This window comes from Penicillium canariense (genome assembly GCF_028826845.1).
Source record: "Penicillium canariense strain IBT 26290 chromosome Unknown utg000001l_segment0_segment0, whole genome shotgun sequence".
Classification (NCBI taxonomy): domain Eukaryota; kingdom Fungi; phylum Ascomycota; class Eurotiomycetes; order Eurotiales; family Aspergillaceae; genus Penicillium; species Penicillium canariense.
The window spans coordinates 447,490-464,578 of record NW_026622728.1 but is presented as its reverse complement, the minus strand read 5'-3'; the positions used below and the strand labels follow the sequence as shown (position 1 = coordinate 464,578).

At 53.0% G+C, this 17,089-nt stretch overlaps 5 protein-coding genes across 5 annotated transcripts; 3 read left to right on the top strand and 2 right to left on the bottom strand.

The window, feature by feature from the left end:
• Positions 1-668: 668 nt before the first annotated feature.
• On the bottom strand, positions 669-2,229 carry N7482_000149 (arrestin (or S-antigen), N-terminal domain protein; the record flags this gene model as incomplete). The annotated part of the gene is made up of 2 exons (XM_056682274.1): positions 669-1,960; positions 2,025-2,229. 2 exons carry the CDS (start codon positions 2,227-2,229, stop codon positions 669-671), a joined length of 1,497 nt encoding a protein of 498 aa, XP_056545880.1.
• Positions 2,230-4,397: 2,168 nt separating this feature from the next.
• N7482_000148 (DDB1/RSE1 family protein) lies at positions 4,398-8,495 on the bottom strand (the record flags this gene model as incomplete). Its single annotated transcript, XM_056682273.1, has 4 exons — positions 4,398-4,424; positions 4,481-5,765; positions 5,980-8,053; positions 8,252-8,495. The coding sequence occupies 4 exons, from the start codon at positions 8,493-8,495 to the stop codon at positions 4,398-4,400; spliced, it is 3,630 nt and encodes a 1,209-aa protein (XP_056545879.1).
• Positions 8,496-9,045: 550 nt separating this feature from the next.
• Positions 9,046-10,536, top strand: N7482_000147 (ubiquitin domain-containing protein DSK2; the record flags this gene model as incomplete). Its single annotated transcript, XM_056682272.1, has 1 exon — positions 9,046-10,536. One exon carries the CDS (start codon positions 9,046-9,048, stop codon positions 10,534-10,536), a length of 1,491 nt encoding a protein of 496 aa, XP_056545878.1.
• A 1,088-nt stretch (positions 10,537-11,624) lies between these two features.
• N7482_000146 (transmembrane 9 family protein) lies at positions 11,625-13,987 on the top strand (the record flags this gene model as incomplete). Its single annotated transcript, XM_056682271.1, has 5 exons — positions 11,625-11,709; positions 11,774-13,116; positions 13,176-13,628; positions 13,686-13,906; positions 13,969-13,987. 5 exons carry the CDS (start codon positions 11,625-11,627, stop codon positions 13,985-13,987), a joined length of 2,121 nt encoding a protein of 706 aa, XP_056545877.1.
• Positions 13,988-15,063: 1,076 nt separating this feature from the next.
• N7482_000145 (3'-5' exonuclease) lies at positions 15,064-16,667 on the top strand (the record flags this gene model as incomplete). The annotated part of the gene is made up of 3 exons (XM_056682270.1): positions 15,064-15,229; positions 15,318-15,859; positions 15,921-16,667. 3 exons carry the CDS (start codon positions 15,064-15,066, stop codon positions 16,665-16,667), a joined length of 1,455 nt encoding a protein of 484 aa, XP_056545876.1.
• Between the last annotated feature and the right edge of the window lie 422 nt (positions 16,668-17,089).

Below are 17,089 nucleotides of genomic sequence, written 5' to 3'. Positions count from 1 at the left end.
GTGTGTACGGTTGTTTGCCATCAGCCAAGAGAAGGATGAGGGGAAATTGTCTGGCGGAGTCCACGATATGTTTCAAAGGAGTGCTCTAGTGTTACCGATGGCAACTGCCAGCCACCTCCCGGACCCAGCTCATTCGTTGAGACTACTCACTAAACGGCTGACAAGCTAGTGGCGCCCCACAGTGTCGTCTAGCCTTCAAAGCGTGAGACTCCCGAAGGTAGAAAAGTAGCATGGATGATGAGCAGAGGAGTACAGCGATGGTGAGGGAAAGGCGAAGATTCAAGATGGGAGGGGGAGTGTGGTCGCCAGAAGAGCAGACGCAAGTGAGGGTCTTCCTTCGATACATCGACACCTGGGCGGATTCTACAAGTCTGAAAAAGAAGCTATTTGACAACATCCATATTAATAAGAAGAATATGGGAGAGAGTACACTATTGCGCACGGTTAAAGACTGAAAAAGAAAATATCAAAATCAAAACGGAATAGGTAAAGGGTATATCCATCGTGCTAAACAAATAGAAGGCTCAAACTCTGAATGTAAATGATTGCCATGCAAAGCCAGGCAACGACAACAGGAAAACGAAGAAACTTTTTGTAAGCCACCGGGCATTAGGGTATAAAAAAGGGTGAAATAGACAAACAGGAAAGTAAGAATTGCATCTCCACGCTCAATGTGTAGCCCGCACGCCTCTAAAACGCGAGCTGAGGACCGTCTCCGAGTACCCAGGAGGCCCAAGGCTGACATCGACAACCGGTTCGCTGCGGGGAGCCCCCGAGTGCGGCTGGAAGAATTCGTCCAGTTCTTCCTGTGTCACACTCATGCCTAAATCAGACTTGAACGATTCGACGTACTTTGGAGTAATGACCTGAATGGGCAAACGGAGAGAGATGGTAGGCGTGAGGACGTTTGTGCTCGGGGTGTGGTAGGTCAACGATAGCTCGAGCGAGTAGGTGCGAGACATCAGGCAGGAGTGGAAGGTCGGGACGAAGGTTTTATTGCTCGGGAGGCTGATAGGCACCACTACTGATGCTGTGTAGTAGGTGTCGCCCGAGAAGGAAGCCGATGAGACGGTTGAATCATCCGAGGTAGTGGACTGCAGGGAGTCGCGGCGCTCACACTCGGTCGATGCAGAGTGCTTGACCCATTTCGCGGAGCCGACGCACATGTTGGAGAGTGGAACAGACTCGGTAAAGAGGCCCCGGCCAGTCTGGGAGAAGGCCGCGGTGCTAGACTGCGAAGGGAAATCATCCCAGGGGCCTGCGCTGTAGAAGGTGCTAGCCTTGATCTTGCTAGTCATCGAGCCGAGCCGGGGTGGCTGCTCGTCATCAACAGGGTCGAACCGGAGCTGTACCGTTGTCATAGTGCTGACTGTATCGCTGGACTCGCAGCTCGGGGGAAGCAAGCGAATTGGCTTCGGCTGCGGCGCAGAAGCAAGCAGTCGGCCGAGCTTGCCTCGCAGGAACCCGCGCTTAACATTCTTCTCCTTTCGCGTGCAGTAGACGGGGTGGTCGACAACATTGATCGGAGGCTCCTCCTCCACAGTCGGGATAATGCGAACCTTCTTTGCAAGGTTCGCCAGGGTCTTAAGGTTGTGCGAGTCCGTTCGAGATCTCTTTAGAACAGCCGCCCGAACAATATATGAGATTTGACTCATATCGGGCACCATATCATCCAGCAGGGTTTTCCCATTGCCTGCAATCATAGGATCCCCTAGTGTCGGTGGAAGCATGGTGTGCGCATGGTGAATGTGAACATTGGTTCGTGCGTGGGTGCAGACCTGCGGCAGGAGACGATCTGGCACGACGAATGTGAACGGAAAGTCGTATGAGCGGCCTGCCTCCAGAATCCGGGGGAAGGGATATTCAGACTCCTCGATTGGCTGGCGGAGCTTGAGGAACATATGCTGTGACCCTGTACGGCCGGGGCACGATGCCCGCTCGACGGCCGTGTGCGATGTGCCTGCGTCGGGTTAACCAAACGCCCCTCGTGGTGATACCAAAATGTTCCAGGGGAGACTAATTACCTTGGAACATGATTTCAACTTTGTCAAAGCGTGTTTCGTGGTCCACAGTGATTTTCGCTGTGCCCTCGATCAGGTCGCCGGTGGTATATGAGTTGACGAGACCCGGGACCTGGCCGACCAGCTCAATCTCGATTTTGGGCTGCGACCGGCACGTGAATAGGTCTAGCGTTTCGGAGCCATGGCTCATAATTGATCTTGCGGCCATCGTGTTGAAATTCAGGTCCTCGGGCCTGGCAGCGATGGGATAGGAAGTGTGGAAGTGTGGGAGTGTGGAATGCGAGCGAGGAGCTTCTTGCAGTTTGCGGGGCGGGGAACAACAGGCACGCGACTTGGATTGGAACCCCTGCACTATCGCGGGCGATTCTAAGTTCGCAATGGATTCACAGAATAAAAGGCAGCAGAAATCGGGTGTGTAAGCTGGTCGTTTATTTTATGCGGCAAGTAGATGCTAAAGAAGAAAAAGTAGTAGAAAGTGGAGCCGTCGACAACCGCACCGGGGCTTGTTGTATACAGTGCGATTACGCAGGGAGGAACACGATGGGTCTGGTGGATGCGCAAGTTGCGGAGGGGCCACCTCGTTTTATAGAACCGACATCACTGCACCAACAGATGATCCTCGATCGCGTCAGAGATGGTTTACAAATCCATGGGAGCCTTAGAGGGAGGTGCAGGCCGTGAGTCATCTGCATCACTCTCACCTAAAGCTAATCTTTGTGGCTTCCTTTCCGGAGTCCAAGTCCTCGGGATGGATAGCGGGGTGCACAGGGCGTGGACGGACAGGCCAAGCGATCGTAGAAAATGTAGTGAATGGGAAAGCGGACGTGTCAAGCTAGCGAATGTGTCGTGCAGGGTGCGGAGTGATTGGTAGGTGGCGCCTTCCTCGCTCCCTAATGGAGACATGTTCACGCCCTTGGATCGACATTCCCATGGTCGTCAAAGGGCATTGTCCGGAGGAAAAAAACCATTGGCTAGCTCGGCTAGGGATCAAAGCTGTATCCCGCAGACATGACGAGCTGAAGAGGAAGAGTGACACCAAGGAATTTGTGACCTTGACAGCCACGCCTTGAGCGGCGTCCTTGATGGGAATACTTCGTCCACTGCAATCCGATCTGATCGCGAAGCACACCAAGCTCTGACTCGAAGCAGCAGTGGGTCGAGCAAGGCCGGGACAGTCGGTGGAGGCCTTACGCTGACAAATGCGCGTCCTTCATGTCTCCACTTGCGGCTTACGAAAGCCGGCTTGATCCACTCACATTGTCCCGTGGCAGACGCTCGGTCGTTGACAATAGAAGGACCACATTCACTTCCCTGGCGCCAATCGTGGGGACTGATTGGCGCAGTGCCGGCCAACTGAAACGTTATGCCGGGGGATTTCAAAGCATGGGGAACTTGGCCGTCCTCGTATCATGTCAGCCTCGCGCTGAACATCGGTCGTTGACAGTAGAAGGAACCAATCACTTCCCTGGCGCTATCGCGGGAACTGATTGGAGCAGAGCTGGCTAACTGACGTTATGCCGGGGGATTTCAAAGCATGGGGAACTTGGCTGTCCTCGTATCATGTCAGCCAGGCGCTAACATCAACTTTTTGCGCACTTTCTACGAGCCTATCGAAGATGGTCTGTTGTCGACCCTGCCATGACAACATGCGGCCCGGTGAAGGACTTCCCCGAGGAGAAACAGAGCCGATTCTCGGCAGGCTCCAGAATTTTCCACCCGTAACCGAGCCTGCATCTGGCCATGTCGGGTGGATGCACTTTCGGATCGGCGACCGGATCAGGAAAATTGTTTAGCTGGCGGCAAAGCTGTCCGTCCATCTCGGGGTTACGAGGCGACCATCGGCGTTGAACCCTGACGATGGTCCGAGATCGCCGTCAGGTGGTCGAGCCTCTCGACAAGGTAGACAGAGTACATGCCCCTCACTTTCGAAGGTTTCTGATCGACCTGGGTTACGCTATTGAACTCTGGTTGAGAAAGATTTCATGACATTCAATCTGACCTAATACACTATCAATGCTTACAAGGGTTGTCCCGACAGATAAATTACGGTGCAGATCCGTGGTGCAATGCGGATAGAACCGTACTCAAAAAACGTCGACGCATGGAAATCCACGCCCATTCTTGTCTCATACAGACCAGACACGAAAGTGACTGGACTGCATCCAGCTCAAGATTAGCCGAGTGAAGACGGCAGACCGAGCGAGGCAAGAGACGACCTTTCAATGGGAGGAGTCTTAAGTGTGAAGATTGGGAAGGAAAGGTAGGCGGTGCAAAAACCGCGCATCGGGATATCCATTAGCAAATAACTAGGTATCTGAAGTACACCAGCCAGAGAGTGCAAACGCCGCATTAGACGCCATAAGTACCGTTATGAAATTAGTATGCCACCCTCGTTCGCATATCCTATGGGCAGGTCAGTTATGAATCTTGTAGAGAGGTATCAAGTCGACTGAACATACCGAGATCTTACGCTCAATCTCGCGCACAGAGCGATCGAGCTCACCGGCAATCATCATTTTCGTGTCATTCGGCAACAGGAAGTACATCTCGCACAGGTCGCCGTCGATGACACCCTTGGAGGGGGCGTAGTAGCCCCGATAGATTAGGTGGTCACGACCAGCTAAGGGAGGGTGCTGGGAGGCCAGCTGCATCTCCAGACTCTGGAAGAAATCGACATCTTCCCGGCTGGCGAATGGAATAAACATGCCGATCGTGCCTTGGAAGCCGGTCCATACGATAATGTCACGGCCACCTGCCACCAGCTGCGCCTTGTGCAGGCTGGTGGGGATATCCTGGACGTAGTAGTGCATCATCAGCTCAAGACGGTGGGGGGTGCCCTGCAGATAGCCACGCTCGTGGACAAGGTGAGCACCAGATCCATCCTCATCAGCCTCCTCCGAAACCTTGCTGGGGCACCGAAGTAGCCAGAGGTTACCGAACTTGTCACCACCGGCAGTAGTCTCGTAGTCGACCATGGCGGTAGAGGTCGTCCAACGAGCGATGGAGTCATCCACAAAAGGAATCAAAATGTTCTCCTGGTACTTGTACGCAACATAGGTAACACTTTCGCGGACATCGCTAACCACAATGCGGCTGCCCTGTGTCTGGAGACCGACGATGGTCCGAGGGACAACATGGGCCTGGCATTTGCGGAGCAGCTGTTTCATACCCAGATCGTATAAACGAAGGAGTGAACCGATACCGACAAGAACTCGGCCCTGGAAGGGTAGCAGAGCCAGAGGAGGCTCGTCAACTTTTGTCTTGTGGATAAACTCTAGCTCGCGCCCCTCCTCCTGGAAACGGTAAATGTGGATGAAGCCGCCGGAAGACGAAGGAGGGCTGACTGTCATATCCTTGGCAGTTCCAACAACCAGGAAGGTCTCGTCATCTTGGCTCGAGAACGGTACGGCAGCAATACTAACTGCAGCCTCATTTTCTTCAAGGTCAAGGGTAAAGACCACCTGTTTAGAAGAAATGGGGTCCACAATTTGAATGCAGGATGCCCAATGACCGGTACCGCGAGGGTAACCAAAGTCTTCAGGTGGGAGAATATTGAACTCTCCATTGCGAGTCTTGGAGTCCTCGATAAGGCTCTGACGCGTTGCTGGAGACAAGATGTTGTTATCGGATTCGATCACGTAGAAGAGAGGCTGCTCGGGGTGCTTAACAAAGCGACGAGGGGTATAAGCCAAGGGAATGGACTCCTGTAGCATGTTGTTGTCCAACTTATCAACAGAGAAAATCCTGATATTCGTCAGTTGCGACGCTCAAAAACGGCTATGAATGGTTGTGACGAAAGGGAACGTGTGTTGTTGATCTCAGTAGGAACAATTGGATATATATATAAAATATTTTCATCCACATAGAAATTCGGATCCTTTTCTTCATCATATGATCAAGGAGGTATGAGGCGGGTGGAGTTGTAGAAGGAAAGGAGGAATACAAAGGGGAAACATACCGAAGGTTTTTGCCTTGAATACCAATCATACCCTCTTCACATTGCTCGCTGGAGAAGTTCCATCCCCATTCGATGCCGGCACAGTCAAGAGGAGTGAGCATGAAGCTCTTTGTTTGGATATCAGAGTACCCAAGCCATGGGCGCGAACTGAGCGCCAGAACGGCCGTTTGACCCTTGACGGAAACCTGGGACAGCTTGACAGGCTTTGCTCCCAGGAAACGCGTGCGAGTATCGGAAAGCTCACCGGTCACTTCATCCAGAACAGTACGGAGGTAAACGCCTGAGTAAAGACCGATATGCAGGTACAGTGTTGTGCCACCTGAGCTCGAATCGGCCATGGCAATGATGTTCAGAGCCGAAGGGGCCGAAGTCAAAGCCTGAACAGACTTGTTTTCAAGGGTAGAATCAGGATCCAGACTAAGGATTCGGACGGTGGAATCATCGCAGCCAACGGCTAGGAACGAGCTGCGCATACGGCCCTCTGGAACCTCGCCCAAGCTCAGGCAGGTAACTGTGCCAGACATCTGTCGGCGCTCGTCGTACTCGGCTAGAGATCCATCGGCATCCATTTCGAAATAGACAATCTCACCGGAGCTGAGAGCCACTGCCACCTGGCGTTCGTTTGTAGCGGCGGCCACTATGGAACGGTGCTGCGGAGCAGGCCACTCGTTGACCCGGCGATCGGCGAGTAAATGGCGAATACCACGAGGATGAACTTGAATCAAAGAATCCTCGCCTAGCTGTTGTACGGCCAGCGTCGGTGCTGTAGAGAGGAATCCCGTATCGGAGACCTCTTCCACAACCTCACCGATACTCAGGACGAGAGTACCGTTGGCAAAGGAGAGGACGATGTAAGCATCATACTCATCTCCGCGAGTCAGTTTCGTTGTCCAGACCGCGGACGGTACTGTTCGAAGTTCCGACTCGACAATCTCAGAGACTTCCAGCCCATGCTTGAGTGTTCGGAATGAGCTGCGAGCACCAGTGCCGCATACCGAGTAAATTTGTGGAGCATCATCCTCTGTGAGATTGGCAATCTTGCTGTCGATCAATGGGTTGAGTGAGTTCAAGCTTTCCATGAGGTTCAAGTTCTCCGCAGGGCGAGGGCGGAAGAAGATCGGGTCGTAAGGAACAGAGGGATTGGCGGAAAAGTCATCACTAGTGAATTCTGTCTCCTCATCATCATCACCAAGTTTTTCAAATTGGTAGAAGTTGTGGTTGCCTGATTCACTGGCAACGTAGAGGAAACCACTCTTCAGAATTAACAGGCTTGACGCCACAGGAACAGTGTCAAAGTATTTGATCTTCAACCTCTTGACCTCGCCCGTCAGTTGGCCATTGTCATCCTCAATCATGTCAAGAGTCAGCTTGAACATGTCACCGTCCTCTGTCTGAAGGAGGAAAAAGAAGGCGCCTCTCATCTTGTGCATCACACCCGAGACAATAGTCCGTTTCCGCTCAGGGTTCTCGGTGGGACCGCTCCGACGAGGGATGGGTACGCGGAAGGCGTCCTGATTTGAGTGGCGGTAGGTGATGTTGTCCTCGGCACACACCAGTACACCACTTGGGCCATCTGCTCCTCCAGGAACCTGGAACAGCATGTTCGCCGTCCGGTCTACAGGATCAGACCACTTACGAACAACATGGTTGAGACCCAAGTCAAGCTCATAGTAGACGAGAACTTTCTCAATCTCCTCGTATGCCTGGCCCGTGGGATCCTGATCAGCTTCCGAGTAATCCACTTCGAGAGCAGCAAAGACCGGGTTGTCATAGCCGATATCAAGCGCTGTCATGGCAAAGACCAGTGTCTGTGGCTTGTGTGCTTCAAGCGGAGACGAGATGGTGAGTTCCGCCTGGGAGTTGCGGTTCAGAACATAGACCAGCTTGTTCTTCTCCACCGAGGCAATCAAACATGCACGTCCTTTGGGATCCACGGCCAGATACTGGCCCGGAACTACCCGGCGTACTCCAGACTTGCCGAATGTCTCCAAGTGAATCCGGTTAAAGCGGTTCTCGGAGGGGACATATTCAATGATCGTGATGCGACCCGAATCAGACCCGATGATAATGTAATCTGAAGTAAAAAAAAATAGACTCAGCACAGTTCGCGCATTATATAAAGCTTTTATACAGCGTCAACGTTGCTGGCCGGGGCAGGTCCCTCGCCCGTCAAGGGGCCGGATCGGAAAACCAAGACCGTGCTACCCGGGAAGCTTGAAGAATCACTAAGTTGAACTCGTAAATTCAGAATCGGGCCACAATAGAGACATACCTTTATTACTCCCAGCCAGCCGGAACGCTGCCAAGGAGCGGATGATGCCGAATACATCTTGCGAATAGATCGGCGTGACCTTTCCCTGAGTTGGGTCCGGACGATGGATGGTCAGCTTGGAACCAGAGGCAGTGACGATCTGCTGCTCCTTGGTTCCCGCAAACTGACCAAGAATGGCCTGTGTGATCGCAGTAGGAGGCTGGATCGTCAGGGAGTACATAAACATGTGCGAGGTGGTGGCCATGGTGGGCAACTGAAGCTCGACGCCAGGTCTTTTGCACCCCGGCACACGAAGCAGAAAGACTGGAGGTATCACACGCAATTGCAGTCCAGAGGATGCGATGATCACACCAATCCCATAGCTGCCGAGTGGAGTCAAGAGAAAGAAATACTCCTGAATCCTGGGGGCCTCGAGAGAGGTGGAAAATGAGGGTTTGTGTTGGAGCTCGGACGGCTGGGAGAAGGTGCAAAATTCCAAGTGCGCCGAAAGCTGTTTGGGAAAATCACGTGGGTTGCCGCACGATCGGATTCGACCGCCTTCCGCCATCACCGCCCTTACCTTATGTAATGCCTGTTGGACTAAATCAAAGAAAGCATCATCTCTTCCGCATATCTGACCCCTCCTACCACTGTCTCTGATCTTCTCCCGGCATTGCTTTCTCAGCTTACCAGGCTGTAGCTCATTTCACTGCTTTTCACAATCATTATCACTCCCGAATTACGTGAATCTCGGTGCTCCCCTATCCTCCCCTCTCCACCCCACTTGGCAGCGGCTGCCTACCTACCTACCAACCATGGCCGACGACACCACAGCTACGGAGGAAACTCCCATCACCTTCACCGTCAAGTCCTCTACCGATGCCAAGTTTACTCTTACTCTCCCTCTTTCAACCCTTGTCTCGGAACTCAAGGAGAAGCTCTCGAGCCCTGAATATGCCGATACCCCCTCCGATCGCCAGCGTCTGATCTACTCCGGTCGAGTACTGAAAGATAGCGAGACGCTGGAGACTTATAAGATCAAGGATGGCCATACCATTCACCTGGTAAAGAGTGCCGCCAGCAACCAACAACGCTCGAATACATCCACCCAATCCAGCGCTACAACAGCCGGTGCCGGCACCACCCCAAGCCAGCCCGCTCCCGGTGTTCCCACTAATCTCGCTGCTGGTACCGGTAACAACCCTCTTGCTGGTCTGACAGGCGCCCGATATGCTGGTTTTGCCCAGCTTCCTGGGGCAGGTCTTTTTGGCCCTGACGGTGGGGTACGTTTTATCACCCATATCATATACTACTCAAGGTCCCTCAACTGCGTCGGCCTTTCTTGTTTCTGTCTGCAGTTTACTAACTTTCGTGCGGCTGCATTAGATGGGCCCTCCCCGGACAGCGAAGCGATGCTGAACATGCTTGAAAATCCCCAAATCCAGTCCCAGATCAACGAGGCCCTGCAGAATCCTGCGATGATCGACATGATGATCCAACAGAACCCTATGCTTCGCGACATGGGACCCATGGCACGAGAGCTGATGCAACGGCCTGCATTCCGCCGTATGCTTACCGATCCTGCGTCTCTCCGCCAAATGATGCAGATGCAGCGGGCAATGGGGATGGGAGGTGGCGGCATGGGTGGTGGTGATAGTGCTTTCCCGGCCCCTGGCGTGACCAACACGACCGAGGGAAACCAGAATAATACACCAGCCAATCCATTCGGCCAAATGCCTCAGAACCCAATGATGGGAGGAAATCCATTCGCCGCTCTCTTTGGCGGCCAGGGCTTCGGTCAGCCTCCGGCCAGCACTGCCACCCCGGGAAACAACCAAACTGAGGGTGTCCAAGATGCTCAGAGCACTACAGACCGATCCGCGACTGGAGATGGACAGGCTCCGAATCCCGAGACTGCTCAGAATCCATTCGCCTCTCTTCTTAACCCCGCTTTGTTTGGCAATGGCGGCAATGGCGGCCAAGGAGGCATCAACCCGTTCGACCCACAACAGAACCCATTCCTACGTGATCCGGCCCTCCTTAGCCAGATGATGCAGGGAATGGGAGGACCGGGTGCTGAGGGTGGTGCCACTGGTGCCAATCCCCTAGCAGCTCTGTTTGGGGGTGGTGGCTTTGGCTCTCCACAACCTCCGGATAACAGACCACCAGAGGATAGATATGCCGATCAGCTTCGTCAATTGAACGACATGGGTTTTTTTGAATTCGAGCGAAATATTGAGGCTCTGCGTCGGTCGGGTGGCAGTGTCCAGGGAGCTGTCGAGTACCTGCTGACCCACGACTCATGAGATGCTTTTTGGCTTTTTTTCTGGTTTCTGGACGATGACCTTCTTGTTATGTCCTTTTTCAAACCATATGTATTTCATGGCCCTTGATTTTATGATGCGTCGTTACGACTGGCCTTTTGAATGTCGATCATTTTTCCATTCCCCTTTTCGCATATAATTTCCTGGATATGAATTGTGTCTTTATGTATGCAGTTTGGACTAGCCTTGCCACTAGCGTCTCTTCTTGCGGTGGTTAACCATCTTCATTGTCATATTTCCTTTGGTACTCGGTGCTCTCACTTTGGAGCTCCTCGATAATCATCCTTGTTGCAGCCACATCAGGTAGAAATTCGGGGGTATATTAGATTTCATATTTTAATTAGACTCTGCATGGAAGGCATCTCGATCCTGTGTAGTAGCGTTTCCACAGAGATTCAACAGGTGCCAAGGCAGAAAGATATCTTTACTCGCCTTAGGCTTTGGGGCTATATTTTGGTGGGTTCGGGATTGGTGTTGAGTACTCAGCATTCAACGTCCTTTCCCTGATCGAAACCAATTCAATCTCACACCGAACGAGCGATTTCAGCGATGTATGCTTTCAGTAGCATTGCATGCGCGGAGTAAGGAATCCTCCTGTGATTGGCGATCCCAGCAATTTGCCTTCCGCATGCCGCCCATTAGGTAATCTGTATTGACACGCTGGAGAAGCCGACACCCTCACCCCTCTCAACCCTTTGCTCGTGCATCGGATTACCCATTGCTGGCACTGCGGCATTCAGTGCCGATTGCGCTCGTTACCCTCGGCCATCTCCGATCCGCTATCGCCCATCGTGCCCTGTGCAGCCGAACTCTAGTGATCAATAATCCGCCGAACGATCACCAGCATCGCCCGCGCATCCGCCGCTCACCTACCTCCCTTGTCGATCACCTATATAACCTCCCCGGGTCCCGAGTCTATCTCCCTGGACGAAGATCAAGGGCGTTTTGATCTGCGCTTCTTTACCCACACATCTCCGATCACTCGACCACGACCTACGTGCATGGGTATCTAGAAACTGCCTTTTCTCCGAGTAGAGCGGCGAACCGAGATCCCCTTTGCAATGAACACAATGGCTTCTGCGCCACTTCGGGCTCATAATTGGGCTTTGTGGCTTCTCTTTTTCGTGTCCACTACTTGGGCATTCTACATCCCTGGTGAGCCTCCAAAACATGGCCTACTCTGCTCATGCAACTCTGACCTAGATCTCTTCTAACCCAGGTTACTCGGTGTCCCGGTACAATGACGATCAGCCAATTCCCCTGCTCGTAAACAAGATCTTTTCCGACCACACTCAGCTTCAATATGCCTACTTTGACCTCCCCTTCGTTTGTCCCCCGAGCGGCCGGACCCATGGCGGGTCACCATTCGGATCTGGCCAGAGCATCTCGCTTAACCTGGGCGAAGTTCTGCGCGGCGATCGCATCATGACCTCTGATTTTGAGCTCACCATGGGCAAAGACGTGGAATGCCAGTCCCTCTGCACCGCGGAAGTGAGTCGCTCAAATGTGAAGTGGGCACGCGAACTTATCAAGGAAAACTATGTGATCGAGTGGATCGTCGACAACCTGCCCGGAGCAACGAGCTTTGTGACCGTCGACCGCAGCCGCAAATACTATGCCTCCGGGTTCAAGTTGGGCTACCGCGATATCTCCCCAGCTACTGGCCAACCGCGTTACTTCATTAACAACCATTTCACCATTGTCATCCGCTGGCGGAGCGCACCGGAGGGCGGCAAAGTCATTGTCGGGTTCGAGGTGTATCCTAAGAGTGTCACCGCAGATGACCGCAAGGAGGACGGCTGCCCCAAGGCTGTGCACAAGGACAACGAGGGCCTTGGCCTGTACATCGCGCCGAACATGTCTCGGCTGCGGGAGAAGTATGGCGGGCTGTCGTATATCCCGGAGGACGATGACGATGACGATGGTGCCACACTGAAAATCCCTTACACATACTCCGTTTACTTCCGGGAGGAGAACAAGGTCGATTGGGCCAATCGCTGGGACCTGTATTTCACTAACCAGGGGGAGGGCTCGATGACCCACTGGCTGGCGATTATCAACTCCCTGACTATTTCCACGGTGCTGGGGGTGACTGTGTTTGTCATATGGAGCCGCACTGTGCAAGGTGACATCAAAGGCCGCGGTGATGGTGCTATGGAAGACCGTAAGCTGAAGGTGCAGTCTCGACGGAAGCGTTCTGGCGAGAAGAAAAGTGAGGGCCTTTTGGATAACGCAGATGTCGAGCATGATGCAGACATGTCCTCGGACGATGAGGCTTTCGAAGACACCAGCGGCTGGAAGCTTCTCCACGGTGATGTTTTCCGTGTCCCAGCCTATAGCGGGCTTCTGGCCCCGCTCGTGGGATCCGGTATGCAGCTCTTGTTTATGGCCACGGGTCTGCTTGTGCTGTCTTGCCTGGGTATTTTGAACCCCAGCTTCCGAGGTGGGTTTGTCAGCGTTGGCATGGGTCTGTTTGTGTTTGCTGGAGTTTTCTCCGGCTACTTCTCTGGCCGCCTCTACAAGACCTTTGGCGGGACAGGCTGGCGAAAGAACACCTTGATTGTAGGTTTTCCCAGCCAAAACGGATGAAGTTGAATTCTCGAGGCTAATATGAACTCTAGACGGCTCTTCTTTTCCCTGGCCTGACTTTCTGCCTCGTCTTGATCTTGAACTTATTTGTTTGGGCCCAGGCATCCAGCACCGCAATCCCATTCGGCACTCTGATTGGCCTTCTCGCCCTTTGGCTCCTCATTCAGGTTCCGCTTGTGTACATCGGCAGCTGGTTCGGCTATGTGCGGGCGATCCCTTGGGAACATCCTTTGAAGACCAACGCTATTGCTCGCCAAATTCCACCGCAGCCGTGGTACCTGCGTAGCCCTGCTGGCCCCCTGCTGACCGGCTTAATCCCCTTTGCAGTTCTCTTCATTGAGCTGCTCTTTGTGTTCAAGAACTTGTGGCAAGATAAAAGTGGCTACTACTATGTGTTTGGCTTCCTGAGCGTCGTCTCTACCGTGCTCATCGTTACGATCATCGAAGTGACGGTAATTGCTACCTACAGCCAGCTCTGCTCTGAGGTTAGTTCTTTCTTTATGTCACATGTTTCCGCGTTTTACTCACCTCTATGCTTCCAGAATTATCACTGGTGGTGGCAGAGTTTCCTGACTGGTGGAAGCAGCGCCTTCTGGATCTTTGCCTACTGTATCTGGTATTACATGTTCAAGCTGCACATTACCGGCTTTGTCTCCACACTGCTCTTCTTCAGCTACAGTTTGCTCGCCTGCGCCGTCTACGGTCTGCTGACCGGTACCGTCGGCTTCTTGGCCGCATACACCTTTGTCCGGCGTGTCTATAGGTACGTAACCATATACCACCAACACTTGACTGGTATTCATACTAATATGGTGATTACCGCAGCGCTATCAAGGTCGACTAAGCCTGGCAACACTCTTGTTAACCCCCTTCTTCAATATTTCCGGGGTCAAACGTCCTGGCCATTTCTCGACCACCATTCGATTCATTCCGTCTCTATCTCCCTACATATCTTATGATCTAATCTGTCCGATAAGCATTGATGGTGTTGTTCACCACCACGGCGTCCTGTCCTGAATTGCATGCCTTGACTCTAAATGTCTAAGCACCTTCCATTCTCAACTACACGCCTCCCTTCTGATCTTGTTCCCATCTGTCATTTCATACTTCTCTCGTTCTTGTGTCCATCTGACCAGAGTCATCCTGCAACCTAGGCAGGCGATGCTGCATTCACGGTTGGCTGGCCCACCCCGTTGGATCTGGGTGCTGGCGCTAGCCAGTGTTTACTGCGTTGAGCGTCAATTTATCCTTATTGAACCCGAGCCTTCTCGTGCCCTTCCAGTATTTGCATCGTGGGCGCCGGTGCGTCCGTACATATCTGTCCTGTAGAACATACGGCGGCCTTCAATCGTATTCACGATATTCACGACGTCCTCTCAGCATTTCACGGTCCTGGAGTTCCCTTCTGATTACGTAGGCTTCTCTCACGGCCACGATTGGCACCTGAGGGGACGTCCGTGAAAATCTGCATTGAAGAGTATATGCCTACCCTCGATCCCAGTTGCGGTCCCAGGCCCAAATTCCCCGGTGCGTAGGTACTCCCAACTTCCGTAGCCTTATACGATAACCCCCTCCAGAACTTGCCATCCAGCTTCCGCGCCCCGTGAAAATTGCCCGCATTCCCCCCAATCCATCCTCCCCCGCGATTCTATCAACCTTCTTTCCTCGCCCTTCATTCATTCCTTATCTCCCATCCAACAGCCACGATTCAGACCTGGAGTCCTATATCAATAGACTTCCAGGAGTTTCCCAACCTATCTGCTACTTTCCTTCTCATCTTTCCCATTTACAAAGCTCGGACCCCGAACTATCTTGTCACATATCCCGCGTTACACTTCGCTCCCTTCTCAACCCTTTCATCTCTCCCCTACCAACCTCGACCCCTTTCGTATTCCTTGATCTCTCTTACAACTCCTCACTATGGATCCCACGGCCATTCAAGCTGACATGGGGCTGATTACCATCGTGGACACTCCCGAAGAATGGGCAGACATGCAGGGTCTGGTTCTCTCCGAATTTCAAATGAGACAGCAGGGCATTCGGGTGACTGATTTTGCATATCACGAGCTGGTCAAGATGCGGCGCTGTAAGATCTGTCGCAGTATGTTCCTATGGGTTTGACATTTGCTTTTTCCGTTGGTTGTTGTGCCGGCTTTTCTGACTGACATATACAGTTCGCCTTTCATACAAAGCGCACAAGCGCCGCAAGACCGCCGCGCACCGCAAGGAGGAAGAACGTGAGATGCAGCTTATGCAAGCCCAGAGCAAGCGCGATGACGAGTACCTCGCTCGGATGAAGAACGCCTTGGAAAAGAAAATGATGGAAGACCAGGAGTTTGCCCTTCTGGTTGCACAGCGAGACGTCTTCACCGCCGACACGAAAGTTGAGGAGGCTCCCGGTTTGAACGGAGTGGTGCTTCCTGATGGGCTTTCAATTCTCTCACCGTCGTCTTCAGCTACTCCCAAGCCGGACGCTGCGGTGGATTATTCCGAATTCAGCACTGCAGATACCGGGAATCACCACAAGCCGGGACCGGATGGCACAATCCTGCACTACCGAACTTTGATTGCGTGGAACGAGGCGACAAATGTTACCACCTATCATGAAGTCCCCATTACCGAGGAAGAATACCAGCGCCATCTGAAGAAGCAACAGAAGCAACACCAGCAGAAGCAAGCTTTCTGCCACGGCCACCCTGGTCATCTTCGTCTCGGGGTAGGTTATGCCCCATTCTTTATATTTCGGTCTTATCACCTAATACTCTAATTCATCATAGCGATACACCTGCTGCGGTAAAGGTATCGGTAACTTTGGCTGCCACCAAAGTCCTCGTCACGGCGCGACCCAAGCCGTGTGGGAGCTCCAGGAGGACTTCCAGCTTCATGAAACTCCCCAGGATTGCAAGCACGCACGCCGTTGCATTGCTCTGGACTGCGAAATGGGTCTGACTGATATGGGAGAGCCCGAGCTCATTCGCGTCAGTGCGGTCGACTATTTCAGTGGCGAGACGCTGCTAGACGCGCTCGTATTCCCCAAGGTCAAGATGTGGCATCTCAACACTCAGTACTCGGGTGTGAGCTGGCCGATGCTTTACGACGCCCACCTAAAGGACAACACCATTGCTGGGCGCGACGTGGCCCGCCAACTGCTGTGGAATTTCGTGGGACCTGAGACCATTGTCATCACCCATGGTGGCCGTGAAGACTTCCTTGCCTTGCGCTGGCTCCACCCCAATGTGATCGACACTTTGGAGTGTGAGGACCGACGATTTGACCCGGAGCACCCTCGCACTTTGAAGAATCTAGCCAAAGTCCACCTGGGCCGCGAGATTCAGCGCACAGGTCGGGGACATGACAGCCTGGAGGATGCTCGAGCCTGCCGTGACTTGCTTCATTGGTACGTCCAGAATTTGCCTGCCAAAATGAAGGTGAAGGTGGTGCCCCCGGTCTATGTCCACGTGAGCTGGGAGGATATTGTGGCAAAGGGGGTTCCAAGCACGGGGATCGAGTGGAACCCGTCGTGATTAGTCCAACACCTGATGAGAGGTTCCTCAAATGGAATTGCTGCATAATATGAGCCAGAGCCAGAACCGGGAGGGGGACGAGGTGGAGTTTGCGAGGGCTGGGGCCGGCAGGTGACTCGTTTCACGCGGAAGCTTTCTACACCAGAAACCCAAAACCCAAAGATACAACACGTATGGACCAGCAATCCTCATCTCTCCTTCTTGCTTGCCATAGCATTGATTTCGTAGATAATTCACCTATCGATGAACCGATAACGCCACCTGACACCCGATGACCGTCTTCAGGCATTATTCTGCCTCGCCATCACCTCGTTGAAACCTGAGTTCGTTGCATATTGACCTATCTATGCAAACCATCTATCCATATCAATCAGCAATCACCACACTGCAGGAATGACCCATACAAGCGCAGCCGTCCCGTC